Raw genomic sequence first — 15,722 nt, 5'->3', positions numbered from 1 at the left:
GAGTGTTGAAAGGTTATTGTACAGGGGGTTGTGGTATTGCTACCCTTATTTCTGCGCTGCTGCTGGCAGCAGCACTGCCTTCAGAGCAGGGCAGCTGGAGAGTGGTGGCTGCTGGTCAGAGCCCAGCTCTGAAGGCAGCGCTTCTGGCAGCAGCAGCACAGAAATAAGGATGGCATGGTATGGTATTGCCACCCTTACTTCTGCGCTGCTGCCTACAGAGCTGGGCTCTCAGTCAGCAGCTGCCACTCCCTGGCTGCCCAGCAGCACAGAAGTAAGGGTGGCATGGTAGGGTATTGCCACCTTTACTGCTACTAGAGGGGCACTGCCTTTAGAGTCGGGTGCCTGGCTAACAGCCACTGCTCTCCTGCCTAGATCAAAAGGCAGCGCAGAAGTAAGGATGCTAATACTGCAACCCCCCTAAAATAACCTTGTGACCCTCCTGCAACTCCCTTTTGGATCAAGACCCCCAAAATGAGAAACGCTAGTCTCCCCTGTGAAATCTGTATAGTATAGGGCAGGGGTAGGCAACCTATGGCACGTGTGCCGAAGGCGGCACATGAGCTGATTTTCAGTGGCACTCACACTGTCCGGGTCCTGGCCGCCAGTCTGGGGGGCTCTGCATTTTAATTTAATTTTAAATGAAGTTTCTTAAAAATTTTAAAAACCTTATTTACTTTACATACAATAGTTTAGTTATATATTATAGACTTATAGAAAGATCTTCTAAAAATGTCAAAATGTATTACTGGCACATGAAACCTTAAATCAGAGTGAATAAATGAAGACTCGGCACATGACTTCTGAAAGGTTGCCAACCCCTGGTATAGGGTAAAAGCACACAAAAGACCAGATTTCACAGTCCATTACATGTTTTTCATGGCCGTGAATTTGGTAGGGCCCTACTTATTAGTGCATATGTGAGTTCTTTTATTGTTTTTAGTGTGCTTTCTGTAATGCTTTTTACTTTAAGAATAAAGTAGGCTTGCTTAGAAAGAGTTGGATGGATGGCAACTTTTATCTGCAGCAGTCGCACTGTTTCCATCTCTGAAGAGAAAGTAAGCAGGCCTGTTTTAGGCAGCCTGTCTTTGCTGGGAAATATACAGTGAAGGCAGGGAACTCTTCAGCTTGTCATACCCTAGTCAGAAGGGAGAGAGACGCAGGTCTCCACCCAAGAGAGGTAATATCTGAGGAACCAGAGGCCTAAGAGTGAAGACCCTTGCTGGCCCACTGTGGGGAAATACAGGTGAAGTTGCTTGGAACTGTAACAGTCATGATAGTTTATTCAACTCTTAAGCATTTTATTAAGTTGGTCCAATAAAAGATATCGCCTCCCCCACCTTGCCTCTCTAATATCCTGGTACTGACACAACTAAAACTACACTGTGTACAGCCATGGAAGTCAAAGGGAAAATTTTCAACAGTGGTGCAATTCACCCTGGACAGAGGGCACCAGCACAAGGCTTATGCACCACCTCAGTTCTCAAAGTAGGGCTGATGTGGGACCTGAGCTGATATGTAGACGTTGAACAGACCATCTATCCAGAGGAAAACTTCACCTTATTGGAATAATGCACTTTTAGAATGAATTTTCAGTTGAGGAATCAACTGTGCTGAAATTCATGGTTTTGGGGGATTTGTACAGTTTTGGGACTAGCTGGGGGTCATTTGAATATTGCTGACTAACAAGGGCTTGCTTCTTCAGCAAGAGAGGCCAGTTTAGCACTTTTCTTCACTACAGTGGTCAACTATTTTTTACTATTCAACTTGCTCCGGAGTTAATAGACTAAAGCATAGTAAGCGTGCTTGAGGCAGGGGTGGCTCCAGGCACCAGCGCAGCAAGGTGCCTGGGGCAGCAAGCCATGGGGGTGGGGGTGGCGTGCCAGTTGCCATGAGGGTGTGAGGCTGCCTCATGCCTGCAGGAGGTCTGCCGGTCCTGTGGTTTCAGGAATAATTTGGCGGTGGGCACGCCGAAGGCGCGGGACCGGCGGACCTCCCGCACACATGCTGCTGAATCTGCGTTACCAGCGGACCTCCCACAGGCATGCCGCTGAAAGCCGCCTGACTGCCGTGCTTGGGGCAGCAAAATACATAGAGCTGCCCCGACTTGAGGGTGTCCAGTAGTGGTATTTGGTGTCACTGCTTGGATGTGTTTGAGTATATACGGGGTCCCAATTCTTCATAATACAAGTAACTTCCATTATTTACACTGAAGGTGTTGTATTACCTGTTTAAGGAACACGTAGCCTCATTAAAGCAGGGTCTCATGTAACAACTGAGTTGCTTTGAGTTGTCCTAGAACCCCCATGGCTCTGAACAAGTCCAATCTGTATGGACATTTTCATAGCATCAAGGGCTAGGTTTTGAGAAGGCTGCATATGTAATTTCAGCCACAAAAAGTGTGTGTACACAAATTTCTAGTGGGATGTCCATGTACAAGTTAGATGCCACTGTGTATGTGCAGTTTTCTGAGAAATCTCTCATATACTATGACTCCTTGCGGCCTGGTGCAGTCTATATTTACGGCCAAGTTTCAGTCACTCTTGTGAGTTGCCTGTTTTGAGAAGGAAGTTATGCAGGGAGTAGGAAGTAATACATAGAGAAAGGGAAGTGCAGAGCACTAGTTGCAAACCAGATTGTATCCCCTGAACCATGCAGATGCATCCCTTGGATTGTTATGCATCACCGGCTGGGACAGTGTAGACAAGTGTCTAAGAGGGAACACACACAAGGATGAAGCATTCTGTGAAAGTCAATCATTCATAAACTATGGTCTTTGTTCCATTTTAGTAGTCTCTGTAGGGTTAGGCCTGACTTTCAGTGAAAACAAGAGCTGAACTGGCTTTATAGCTCATGGTACATGGAGAATTTTTGACTCTATGACTTCAATAAGTATTAGATTAGGCGTTAATATAGCTGCATTCTCTGTATGCAGAGCAAAGGCCTGATCTAGCCTCAGTGAGGACTTCAAAATTCCCATTGACTTTAGTGGCAAGACTGTTCCTACAGTGAGTAACAGCTGGCTGATATCAGAACAGAGAAGCTGGATGCAAAAGTGCCTAAATCGGGCCCCTGAAAATGAGGAAGAGATCAGTAACATGTGACTGAGTTTGTTGGAGTTACCTATGGCACACAGACTTTCAGGCAACAATCAAGAGCATCTCATGTTAATGATTATTATTTCAGAGATTTTCTACATGTACTTCTTAGATATTTTATCAGTTAAATGAAACTTACATACAGATCACATTTCAGCCAGGTACAAAATAAGCAAGCCATGAGCATGGACATAAGCTTCCTTTATTTGTAATGAAGACAACTACTCTGGATGGACATATGGAATACAGCAGAGGTTGTCAGTACAAGATAGAGTCCCACTTACTGTCCCTCCTCCCCTTTTGCTAGACTGAACATATAAATCTATTACCAATTCTCTCTAAAAACTAGTTTTAAAGAGCAGCAATACACAGTTTGAAGGCAAATAATGTCTTTGGTTTCCCCTCTCACTGTCTATCCTTTGTTTTCACCCATTTTAACTTGGGACTTTGAAAAAAGGCTTTTTGTTAGATGAATAGACCTGGTCTAGTAACACTGCTGACTTAATATGATTTTCATGTACAACGGTATCAAGTTGTTTGCTAAGGGTTATTTACAAGTATCCAGACAATTGCCAAATATTAAAGGAAATGCTCACAAATCCCAACAGTTTTATGAATTTTCTTACAAGATAAGCATGTTTCACTATTCTCCTCTTTAAAATATTTCAGGGAGAAGGATAGATACCATGTGATTTAGCTGACCAGCCACACAGCAGGTGACATTTCTCTCTGCAACACTTAAGTTCACATAAGCCTTGAAAATAAGACTTAAGTAGTACATGGGTATTGAGCTAGCTCTCTGCCAAAAGATGCATTTCAGCCAGCACAAATAGATTGGAAATTTCACAAACGACTCCTAATCTGAAAATTATTCATCCCAGCCATTTAGGAGAAGGCTGGTTATGTTTCTCCTCAAAACCTTTAGACAACTGAGATGAGCCAGTGAGATTAGAAATAATGTCTGCAAAATGTGTTCTGTTTACAGGTTATACATCTGATTCTATATTCAATATATATTTCACAGCCATAGCCAGCTGGTTACATTTCAGAGATAATCTTAGGCCAAAATTGCTTATTCTAAACTAAGGCACACAAAAAAACCTGGGTGCCTGTCATAAAAGAACTACACCTCAGGGATGTTAACGGAAGTTCAGCAGAGAACTCAAGATACTCAGTGTAAAACCTCTCAAGATCAGCTGCATGATCAAAGCATGTTGCCCGATTCTGTTGTTTCTACAGGTAAGAATGATGGAGCTGGCTAATTGAAGTGTAAGATGTCGCTATAGGGCATGCTCCTCAGGGCATACTTGGCAGGCGTTACCAATTTTTGAGTCATTTGCAATACAGTCTTTGAATGCCAATAAACAGCTGCAGATAGAGTACATTGACATGTCAGATATGAGCAAACCTCCACTATGTCAGTACAGATGCAGAGTCAACATGGCTTGTATTATCTTATGCTCTAGAGCATGTCAGCATTCAAAGTGGTCTTGGTGGTAGTTTCCAAAAGCCAAACTATTGTGATGTTGCATTTCCCTCTGGGTCCTAGCAATGAGAATCTGCAGCTCACCCAGATTTCTTCACTTCAAAGCGCTGTTTAATCTGGAAGTGCTCACACCTCTTGTGCTTCATGGTCAGTCCATACTGAGGTGTTATGTCGGCCCTCTCACCATCACATACGCTGAACTCCAGTTGCTGGAGCAGGATGGTCAAGAAGAGGAAGACCTCCCACCTGCCAATGGACTCACCAATGCACTTCCTCTTCCCCAAGCCAAACGTCATCACTTTCTCACTCTCTGCCCTGTTTACTTCAGTCCCTTCAGCACTGAGGAAACGCTCTGGGTTGAAGGTAGATGGATCTTTCCAAAGCTTCCTGAAATGGAAGGAGAAGACGGTAGTTGTACCATCATCTGAAAGATTACTAGGAAAGCAGGCATTTCAGCATGAATAGCATCAGAACAGACTCATGTGAAACATGGCAATAGTTTTCAGCCTCACATCCCACTATTACTATTCATTCGTGCTCTTACCTTTAGCACTGCAACAAAATCCTGTGTCAAATTCAGCTCTGGTGTTACTTACTTGAAAGTTCATGTAGTTACACCAGGGATGAATTTAACCCATTATGTTAGTGACCAAAGGCAATATAGTTTCAGCTAAGGGGAAAACAAGTCATTAATGGGCTCAATTTTATTTTTAAAATGATGATTTGAGGTTTCATAATTTGAAATTTTCCTGGAAAAACCAGTTGAATCCCAGACCATCCATAATGGACCTATCCAATTTTTTTTTTAAACTCAGTTATACTTTTGGCCATCACAACATCCAATGGCAGTGAGTTCCACAGGTTAGTTGTGCATTGTGTGAAAATGTACTTCCACTTGTTGGTGTTAAACCTGCTGTCTATTCATTTCATTGGGAGACCCTTGGTTTTTGTGTTGTGTAAAAGGAGAAACAACAACATTTCCCTATTCAGTTTCTCCACACCATTCATGATTTTATAGACTTGTCATTTCCTCCCCCATTAACCATATCTTTTCTAAGCAGAACTGCCTTAATCTTTTTAGTCTTTTCTGGTATGGAAGTCATTCCATACCCTTTTGTCATCTTTGTTGCCCTTCTCTGAAGCTTTTCCAGTTCTACTATAGACTTTGAGATGGGGCATCCACAAATGGACATAGTATTCAAGGAGTGAGTACACCATCGATTTATATAGCAGCATGATGATATTTTCTGTCTTATTTTTTTATCCCTTCCTAAATAGTCCCTAACATACTGTTAGTCTTTTTTATCATTGCTGTGCATTGAATGGAAATTTTCAGAGAACTATCGATGGTGGCACCTAGATCTTTGTTTGGTGGTAACAACTAATTTAGAGAAGGAGAGAGAAACGGGATTTTCCCATATGCATTACTGTGCACTTATCAACGTTGGATTTCGTTTGCCATTTTGTTGCCCATTCATCCAGTTTTGTGAGATACCTCTAACTCTTTGCATTCAGCTTTGGATATATCTTGAATAATTTTGTATTGTCTGCAAACTTGCCACTTCGCCCCCTTTTCCAGAACATGTTGAATAGCACAAATCCCAGTAAAAATTCTTGGGTGACCCGCTGTTCACCTCTCCATTGTGAAAACTGACCCATTATTCCTACTCTTTCACCAGTTTCTGATCCATGAGAGGACCTTCCCTCTTATCCCAGGGCTACTTAGTTTCCTTAAGTGCCTTTGGTGAGGGACCTTGTCAAAAGCTCTGAAAATCCAAGCTTACAATATCAACTGGATCACCCTGATCCAAATGTTTGTTGACTCCCCTAAAGAATTGCAAGATTGGTGAGGCATGGCTTTCCTTAAACTAGGTTAAACCTAGTCTAGCTGCTACCTGCGGGCCCACTATGAACAACATTAGTTACTGTGGCATATGGGTGCGAGGAAAGGCTCAAACATTAGTATCTAAAAGCCACACTGGTCCCAGTTCACCTCTCACAAGGTTGAAAGTCAGAACTCCATTCGAATCCATGGAATTCTACTAGCGTTAGTGAAGAGACTAAAGACTCATTGTTTACCAGTCGTACAGTAAATCCTCAGTGAGGTCACTCCCCCCCACCCCCCAAGAGAAAAGAAAAGAAACAAACTTCAACCTGTTTACAGGGTTTCTATTGAAATAATTTCTGCAGCATATTCCCAATAATTCAGTACAGTCATTTAGGACTCACCTAGGTTTGGCTTATTGATATAAAGGCATTGGAACAATTTTAGCACCAACTCATCTTATTTGGTCTGACTGAACTTACTCATTGTGATTGACTTGCCACTGGTTGATAAACACACAGAGATCCTTCGGGATGAAGTAGCCATTCAGTACTGTGTCTTTCGTTGTGCTGAAAGAAACAGGGGTTGTCTTAAGTTTAAAAAAGCTGCAAGGCCCCTTTCAGGTGAATCAAAGTGAGGTGACAGTTCTAGAGAAGTGTCCTGTTTTATGCATCTTATTTGCATTCCTCGGACTTGTGTTAAGTGATGCCCATCCTTGTTTGTACTTGCAGTGTTAATTGTGAACATTTCTGGGAAATGGAGAACTTTCAAACTCACGTTACTAGCAAACAAAGTTCCTGTCACAGGAAACAAATGCCTGTAGAAGTGATCAGGTGACATGGTTTCTCCCAAGGAAGAGAAGAAAACATTAAGACACTGTGCTATAGCTCTTAATGGCCCTGCATCAGGTGAATTGGAGGGTCTGAAGTGAAACTAACTGTACTTGGGATTCAGCAGCTTGCTAACAACAACCAGTGCAGCTACACCAGTACAAACCCCAACTAAAGCCACCCTTTGCATCACAGCTACATCAGTTGCTGAATTGGAGTTAATCCCATGTATAGATAAGGCTACAGGAAGGGTTTGAATAATTAATTCAAATGTATTCCCCCCCTCATTCACTTTGAGGAGTGAGGGTGCCTTTTGCACTATTCCCACAGAGGAGTATGGGTTACTTGGCTTCATATCAGGAGGTGGTTAAGGGGATAACAAGGTAAAGAATTCTGTGTTAGTCTGCACAGGAAGGGGGCTGAGTCAGAAGACCATTCTCACCGAGCAGCACAAAAAAAAGGGCACAAACCAGCCTTGACAGTTACAGCACGTACCAGTGAGGAATGGTGAAGGGCAGGAAGGAGGAATGTCTGAACATCTCTAAGATAAAAGCTTCTGTATAAGGCAGCATGGGGCGGTCTGACAGTCTGGGTCTCCTCTCTCTGCCAATCATCTGATCTACAGGTTAGAGTGGAGGAAGTTGTTTGGAACCCAGCCTTCAAGACAGACCTTGAAACTTTTATAACTGAAAGCATGAACCTACCTAATTCTTCCTGAATCTTCTTCTGAATTTCTGGATATGTCACAAGATACATGAGACTCCAAGACAATGCAGTTGTCACAGTGTCAAAACCTGGATAGACACAAAGTAAAAGCATTTAGTCATCATGTGAAGACAAGTCAAAGGAAATTTACCACCCCATGACTTTAGATTTTCATCATTTCTTGGCCAATTTTGCATGTTGTTAATGTTAGTAGCAGTGCTTTTTTGTTTTATCAACACTGTAAGGTTAATCAAAAACGTGGATGAGCCACAACATAAATTCAAGGGTGTTTGAAGCCAAAATTTTAGTTCAGGCCCATCTCTAGTAGTTTTATCATCCCAGCTCTGGATTGTCAACACTAAACAGCAGTACACAACTGTCTCTTGAGAACTTGTTTCACGGCTACAGTTCCTACAAAGTCCTTCAGGGGGACTGAATTGCCAAAGACTCTTTATTCAAGAACTTCCAAGCTTTCAGTTTGTAAAAATTTAACTGAAGTATCCTTTACGCCTCAGAGAATGAGAGTTGCATGAATCAAAGGCCTGAGGATAAATTGGAACCAAAAAAATCTGGAATTGCTTTGATTTGAATACAAGTATTTTTACCAGCTCCAAAAAGGTCATTGACTATGTTGACAATCTTCTGATCAGAGAGTTGAATTTTGGCAGATTCATCCACTTTCTTCTCCTGACAATGCCCAATCAGGGAGTCAGTGATGTCTCGAATATTGTCCTGAAATTGGAAAGACCACAGGTTGCAAAGGGTACCAAATTCCAAAACACTAAGGCAGTTAAATAGGAACAGTCCACTGCTGGAGGGAGGAAAGTCTAGTGCCTCGTTGACACAAGTGTGTGAACTCCAAAGCATGATTATACTGCAGGTTCAGAGGTGCAAATAAGCTTTTCTCCCCTGCAGTTATTAGCCAACAGATAATGCTATTTGTCCCAAGTTATGATAATAGAGAGAACTATATTACTTCTTACAGCAGCTATGATACTTAGATTTTAAAAAGTGTTATAATCAATTGAAAACATTTAGCAATTATAGCAATCAATGCCTCTAAGTCGTCGGTTTGTAAGAAATTGGGTTTTAATTTGCAACGTTTCGGTGGAAGAAATGCTATTTGGCTAGAGAGAAGATGGTGCACGATCTCCACTACCTCTTCTCTAACCTCTGCTTCAACTGATATTTGCTTGAGCCAGAAAGCAACAGAGAAAAGATAATGAGCAGACAATGAAGGACAGAGCAGGAAAACCGATGCAAATGAGTCGCCTCCAAGCCGGTTACTCAGGGCCAGTGCAAGGATGTTTCGCGCCCTAGGCGAAACTTCCACCTTGCGCCCTCCCCCGTCCCCAAGCCCCCGCCCTGAGGCGCCCCCCTCCTCCCTGAGGCACCCCCCCCATGGCAGCTCCCCCCCTCCAACCTGAGGCACACCCCCCCTCCGCGGCAGCTCTCCCCCTGCCCTGAGGCCCCCTTCCGCTCCAGCTCACCCCTGCTCCGCCTCCACTCCGAGCATGCTGTCGCTGCTTCACTTCTCCTGCCTTCCAGGCTTGTGGTGCCAAGCAGCTTAGGCGCCGCAAGCCTGGGAGGTGGGAGAAGTGAAGGGGCCACGGCGTGCTCGGGGAGGAGGCGGGGCAGGGGTGAGCTGGGGAGGGGAGTTCCCCTGTGTGCCCCCCCTTACTTGCTGCAGGCGTCCCTCCCTGCGCTCCCCTGCCCCAACTCCCTCTGCCTAAATGCAGGTGGCTACCGGGGCGGCCGAAGATCCGGCCACCGCGGTCACTGCCAAAGAAAATGCCACTTCCCAATCCTAGCACCTTAGGCGACTGCCTAGGTTGCCTAAATGGTTGCACCGGCCCTGCGGTTACCTTATCAAAGCTGCTGTAGTGCTCCTTAACAATCTTCTGCAGAAAGGAGTCAAACCTCTTATTGAGATCCTTGAAAATTTTCATGGGGCGGCTAGGGAGATACTGGAGCACTGGGATGAAATCTGCAGGGTTGCCGGAGGCAGCCACCTCCCCAAATTCATTGTTCAGGTTTACCATACTGAGCAGCTCCTGGTCATCATGGTCGTAACGCTTGCCAAAGCACATAGCACAGATGACATTGGCCACAGAGACCACCACGTACCGATATGGGTCAAACCTCTTCTCTTCTTCCATTAGTTGCAGGAACTTCATTACTAGGTAGTCAGCTTCTTTGGAGACATGCTCCTCGAGGAGGCAGGTGGACGAAGAGTTGGGGCTGAGTGAGACAGAGAAGGTCTTCAGGGCATTCTGGGCCAACTTCCTGCGAGCTCTCCACACCTCCCCTGAATCAGTGCTGAAGGTCAAGCTCTGGCCATCTCCAATATTGCGAAAGCTGTAGAGATCAGGGCGCCCCATGAAGTCCTCCCCTTGTTTCACCAGGGCTTGTTTGATGGTGTCCAGCCCACTCAGCACCAGCACAGGTCTGGTGCCAATCTGTATCTGCATCACATCTCCATATGTCTGGCTCATCTGGGTCAAGGTCAGGTGTGGATTGCTCCCCAGCTCCAGCACGCTGCCTATCAGGGGGTAACCCCTTGGTCCTGGGAGCCTCTTCAGCCCCTTGGGGATCTGCTGCCGGAAGGATCTGATGACCATGAAGGTCAGACAGAAGACAGCCGAGGCAATAAGGATCTCGGTGACTGAGATAATGCCCAGGCTTCCCACCGGTGACATTGCAGCCTTCATATTCAAGGGACTAAGAACCCTAAGATTAAACAAAAGAAAGATAAGTAAAGTCCAGAAGGCACCTCAGGTTGTAAGGCAGTGTTATCTGATGGTTACTTCATAAAGCTAGCAGTCAGGAAACCTGCATTCTAATCTTGGTTGGGGCACTTGCTTTATGATCTTACGCAAGCTACTTAGGGTTACATTATAATGCATTGTACTCAGACTGAGTAATACTTTTCTGTGAGTTGTCCCATTGATTTTCCCACTTTGCACTTGTGGGGTTTATTCAATCACTGACTTTGTGAACATCACTGCCTTTTAAACACCCCCACAAGATATGTAAATATATGTGCAGCAAAATACCAAAAAGGAGATAGGATAGGACATTATATGCTACATGTTGTACAGTCAGGTTCACCAAGTCAGTAGCACTGGAACAATTTTTATAGTAGGGGTGCTGAAAGCCACTGAACAAAATGGTAAGCCCTGTATATGATGGACATCACTTCAAGCCAGGGGGTGCTGCTGTCCCCCAAGTTCCAGCACCCCTGCACTAAGTGACAATATTCATTGCCTTAACTCTAATTTACATAGTGTTCTTATCAAGATGCAGTTGCAAATTTCATTGCAACATCTATTTCCCAGAGACTATTTCTACTTGAACCACATTACTTTAAATGACCATAGTGAAAAAATTTGCCACATTGATTTTACTCCTAAATGATCCCAGGACCAGAGATCTTGCTCCTTTCATCCCAAGAGTTATAATACCTTACATTTATATAGAAGCCTTTAAAGGGGTCCTAAAACATTTTACATACTATAGGCCTATGACAGTGTGCAGTTAAGCAGCTATAAACAGAGCTTGTTGGAAGGTAGCACCCTGGTTGCTAGGTTATGTCTACATAGTGTCGGAGAAAAACTCAGTTCTTGCTTTTTCTTTGGGTGCAGCAAAATCAAATACTTTATTATTTCTCAAGCAATTGCAATAGAGGGAGGGAGTGCCCTAGGACACACAGTCACCCCAGTCCCGGACAGGTCTCTCAACAGGTAAACAATTACAGCAAGCCTTTATACCTTTGTTACAGACAATAACAAGCAATAACACAGACAATAATGAGCAACAGCTGCATTTTGTTTATACATAGGCCATCCTGCTATCTTATTTTTCTCACTTCTAGGAGATGCCAGTCTGCATATTTGGTTATCAATGCAAGGTCGTGACAACTTCTCACACAGTTCTTTCCCACTCGCCTCACACCATCATCGCTTCTACAAGTCTCGTGTCATTAGGGTTACAGCTGGCCTAACTCTTGCTAACTGCTAGCCTGACTCTTGCTAACAGACTGTCATGCATTAAGATCGCTACAAATCCTTGTTAATTCTTTCCCTACTTCCACAACAGGGATAAAAGCTGCAGCTGTCCTAGGTCAGCTGACTTGGACTCAGGCTTGTGGGGCTAAAATGTGCTGTGTAGACATTCAGACTCAGGCTAGAGCCTGAGCTTTGGGATCATCCACTCTTGCGGGGTGTCTCGGAGTTCCCAGGCAATACTCTGGAACTGCTCCCCACAAAGCCAGTCAGGACTCTGGGGAGCTGCCTCTCCCTTGGAGCAGACTGTTTTCAGGGCAAGAAGCTCACACGGCTTCACCTCCTGGGTCTCCTCTTGGAGCATTCAGCATCCTCTGCCCCCCTATGTGCTTCCCACAGCGGGTCCACCCCGGCAGGATCCTGGGGAAGCCACAGGGTCCTGCACCTCCACTTTGCAGTCAGACGTGACTCTCAGCCAGCCAGTAAAACAGAGATTTATTAAGATGACAGGAACACAGCCCAAAACAGGTCTTGCTGGTACAGACAACAGGACCCCCTTTAGTTAGGTCCATCTGGGGCCCCCAGGGAGGCCATAGCCCCATTGGGAGGCCCGAGCACTCCCCTCCATTTTCCAGCCAGCTTCCAAAAAACTCCCAAAACCCCCTCCAGCCCCTCCTGTCTGGGCTTTGTCTCTTTCCCAGGCCAGGAGGTCACCTGATCTCTTTGTTCGCCCACACCTTTAGCATCCCCCTGAAAGGGGGGGAAGGGCCTGGCCATTAGTTGCCATGGAGACTTCGTCACACAGGGTCCCAGAGCTCAGACTCCAGCCGGAACCCAAACATCTACACAGTAAGTTTTTAGTTCTGGAACCAGAGCCCTGAGAACCTGAGTCAGCTGAGCCAGGCCAGCTCTGGGTTTTTTATCCCTATGTAGACATACCCTTAGATACAGCACCCAGGGTATGGGGTGTAGAGTAGGAGGGAGTTAGGTAATTTGAGCAGGTTTGGAAGGTTAGAAGAGATCACTTGGATCTGTAGAGAACCTGGTGAGTTAATGAGGTAACTAGCTCATCAGCTGGATAGCCAGGAGAAGAAGGCAAGCAGCATAAAACATCTAACCAGGGCACAGGAGGTGGATTCCTAATTGCTGCTATATTCAGTTGGTGTTATACTTGGCACACAAGGGAGAAATAATACAGAGGCTCTGATGGATTACATATGCTGTTTAATTCACCCAGGCAGGGTTTCCAGGAACTGAAGGGGGACCTGTTTACAGGGCCACATTCTCCTCCTCTTATTCATATGGTTAGTGAGTCCCATTGATTATCTAGGGGTCATCACCCTGTAGCATTCCACCCCAGCTCATCTAAAGAATGCATGCAGGGTTTTGCTTAGAATAGCCAAGAACTTCATTGCTGAAAGGTTGCCATTTCTGGAGTGGAACATCATGGTTCCCTAACAGGCTGTAGCAGCATTATACCAGCATTTCCTAGGGGACTGAAGAGAAGGTGCCTTAATGACTTGGAGCTACCAAGGGGAAATTCTGGGGCATAGAAGGTAGTTACCCAAGTTATAATTTGGTCCTAACACTGGGTCTGATGGCTCTAGTCTTGCTGAGAGTATCACAGGATGCAGGACTTGAGTGTTTGATCTCAGTTTAAGATCACCTGGAATATGCACATGCAGAAGGGAGAGATGGGGCTACCAAGATCTCTGTAAGAGTCTTAGTATGACCACACCACATTTCTTTATGCCAGGGGGGAAAAAGGTGTAATCTGAAGGCAAAGCCTAGTTCAGCTTTAGCCAAGAGGCTTTGTTATAACCAGTATGTGCCTCTCTCCAGAAGGGTCTATTGACTGTGCATAATAGCACACACAGATTAGACACCAGTTCCTTTTGTGTGTTTGTTTCTAACACACTACATCTTATCAGTTCCAAAGAGCAGGGTATGGTTTATAGTGTCACTGATTCACCCATTAAAGATCAACATGGGGGAGGGAGTGCCTCTCATTTCCACAAAGGGAGAGATGTAAGCTAGTGAGTGAGGAAATCAGTCCAGATTTTGCCATCTCCTAGTTCACACTGAAGGAAGAGAGTCTGTTCATTCACTGAGAACAATGAGATGATGGGTAGACTCTTTAAAAGGGGTCAGTTCTCCTGGGTGGGAGGTGCTGTTTTTAAGTCACCAGGAAACCCAGACTAGACTTTTGTGCCCATCACTGAATGGACATTTGCTTGTTTCATGCAAAACCAGGAACAGTCTTCCTATTTGTTTAGTGAAAGGAAATTATGAGAGACTAGGAAAGCATTAAGCAGCGGATATCCACCCCTACAAGCAAGCCAGGCAATTCGCAAGGAAGACACATCTTCCCTGAAGAACCAAGGCACAATGGGCAGAGGTGGATCTGAAAATAAGGGTCTCCCATAAGATGTCCTCCATTCTAAATGTCTTATCTTTGGGGACATTTAAATCAGACCATCTGAATTGATCTAAAGCAAATTTGTGGGGTTTAGAACAGTTTTGCCAGGCACTATTTGTCTCCATTTCTTGTTCCTTCTATAGGGAATCTCTAGGTTTTGAGTCATCCCCCCCAACAAGCATCCCATATTGCTTACTCATCTGAATCTTAAGGAAGAGAGGTCAGAGCCTTAATATGGGAACCCTTTGGAGAGCTCCTCTGGTACATCCACACATACAAACCCAGCTTGGCTGGAGTTCCCTTAACTGATGAGATTCCCATCCAGACAAATAAGTCAGTAGCAGAAGATTTAGGGCTCCATCCTTTTGCTGTTGAATGGAAGTTTTGCTAATAATTTTGACAGGAGCAAGACCTCACCCTTAATATTGCCAAAGATATATCCCTGCAGGAGGCTGGATATGACTCTTTGCACGACTTCTTGCTTGTGAATGTGGGAGACAGAGTTATAACTGCCCCCATGGTATTTCATCTGCAAGCTACCTGCTCAGGGGGGGTAGGGTATCATTCCAGCTATTAGGTTCCACTCTGATTTTTTGCAAACAGTCTTGAGGTCGACCTGATAATATATCACACGACAGCCCAGGACTCCAGGTAATTTGAGCGCCTAACAAATTCTATCACTAGTGTGGGGGGGAGGAGACTTTTCTACGTTATATGTGCAAAGCCACCAGACAGCCACATTTATCTGCACCCCCCCCCCCAAGCGTTTACACTGCGGCTGGATCTGCAGAAAAGCACTGCGGAGACGGGCAGCGGGGGAAAGCAGCCTGCGGTACCTGTGCGTCCCAGATGCTTGGCGCAGCTTGCCTTGGAGATCTCTTCTGAGGAGTCGGGTGCTCCTGGGTGCAGCTCGGAGATGCCCGGGGTCTGCGGCTTGTTGGGAGAGGGTACAAAGTGCTCCTCCCCAGCAACTTGACTGAAGTGCCACTTTTTGCCAGCTTTATATGCACCTCCTTGCATCCTGATTGGCCGAGCATCCTCCCGTCACGTGACTAAAGTGTGCACAAAGCTTCCAACGGCAAAGTAATGACTAGCAGCTCCATCCCCATCATAACAACCGCTGTGGTTTGCAATGGACAGGATCCCTGGAGAGCGCCAGGGATTCGCTCCGAGCAGCAGCGCAGAGATGTCAGTGCCAGAAGCAGGGGCTCTCTAGCTCAGTGGCCGCTGCGCCTGCTGGAGGAAGCTCGGGAGAAAGGGAGGTTGGCTCAGTCCGTGCAAGAGCGCGACTCCTCCATCCTGCTTCTGGAAACCCGGATCCCCCGGCCTCGGCTGCTGCTGGTCCTTGAGCTCACTAG

At 45.3% G+C, this 15,722-nt stretch overlaps 1 protein-coding gene across 1 annotated transcript; it reads right to left on the bottom strand.

Annotated features, from left to right (window-relative positions):
• Positions 1 to 3,280: 3,280 nt before the first annotated feature.
• Positions 3,281 to 15,430, bottom strand: LOC123344719 (cytochrome P450 1A5-like). The gene is made up of 7 exons (XM_044981184.1): positions 15,201 to 15,430; positions 9,807 to 10,671; positions 8,547 to 8,673; positions 7,941 to 8,030; positions 7,732 to 7,855; positions 6,889 to 6,975; positions 3,281 to 4,968 (listed from the first exon to the last, which is right to left on the bottom strand). The coding sequence occupies exons 2-7, from the start codon at positions 10,650 to 10,652 to the stop codon at positions 4,662 to 4,664; spliced, it is 1,581 nt and encodes a 526-aa protein (XP_044837119.1). The 5' UTR covers positions 10,653 to 10,671; positions 15,201 to 15,430; the 3' UTR covers positions 3,281 to 4,661.
• Positions 15,431 to 15,722: the final 292 nt, after the last annotated feature.

Source organism: Mauremys mutica, chromosome 11 (assembly GCF_020497125.1).
Source record: "Mauremys mutica isolate MM-2020 ecotype Southern chromosome 11, ASM2049712v1, whole genome shotgun sequence".
Lineage (NCBI taxonomy): Eukaryota > Metazoa > Chordata > Testudines > Geoemydidae > Mauremys > Mauremys mutica.
The sequence above is the reverse complement of the archived record's forward strand: the minus strand, read 5'-3'. Positions and strand labels throughout refer to the sequence as shown.

Bases quoted from the DNA above. Each gene is read 5' to 3' on its own strand.
- LOC123344719 (XM_044981184.1), bottom strand. From the start codon at position 10,652: ATGAAGGCTGCAATGTCACCGGTGGGAAGCCTGGGCATTATCTCAGTC. The intron at 8,031-8,546 runs GTAAAAATACTT...GTGTCTATCCAG, and splicing joins CAATGACCTTTTTGGAGCTG to GTTTTGACACTGTGACAACT. The intron at 6,976-7,731 runs GTACGTGCTGTA...TGTTTCTTTCAG, and splicing joins CCCTTCACCATTCCTCACTG to CACAACGAAAGACACAGTAC.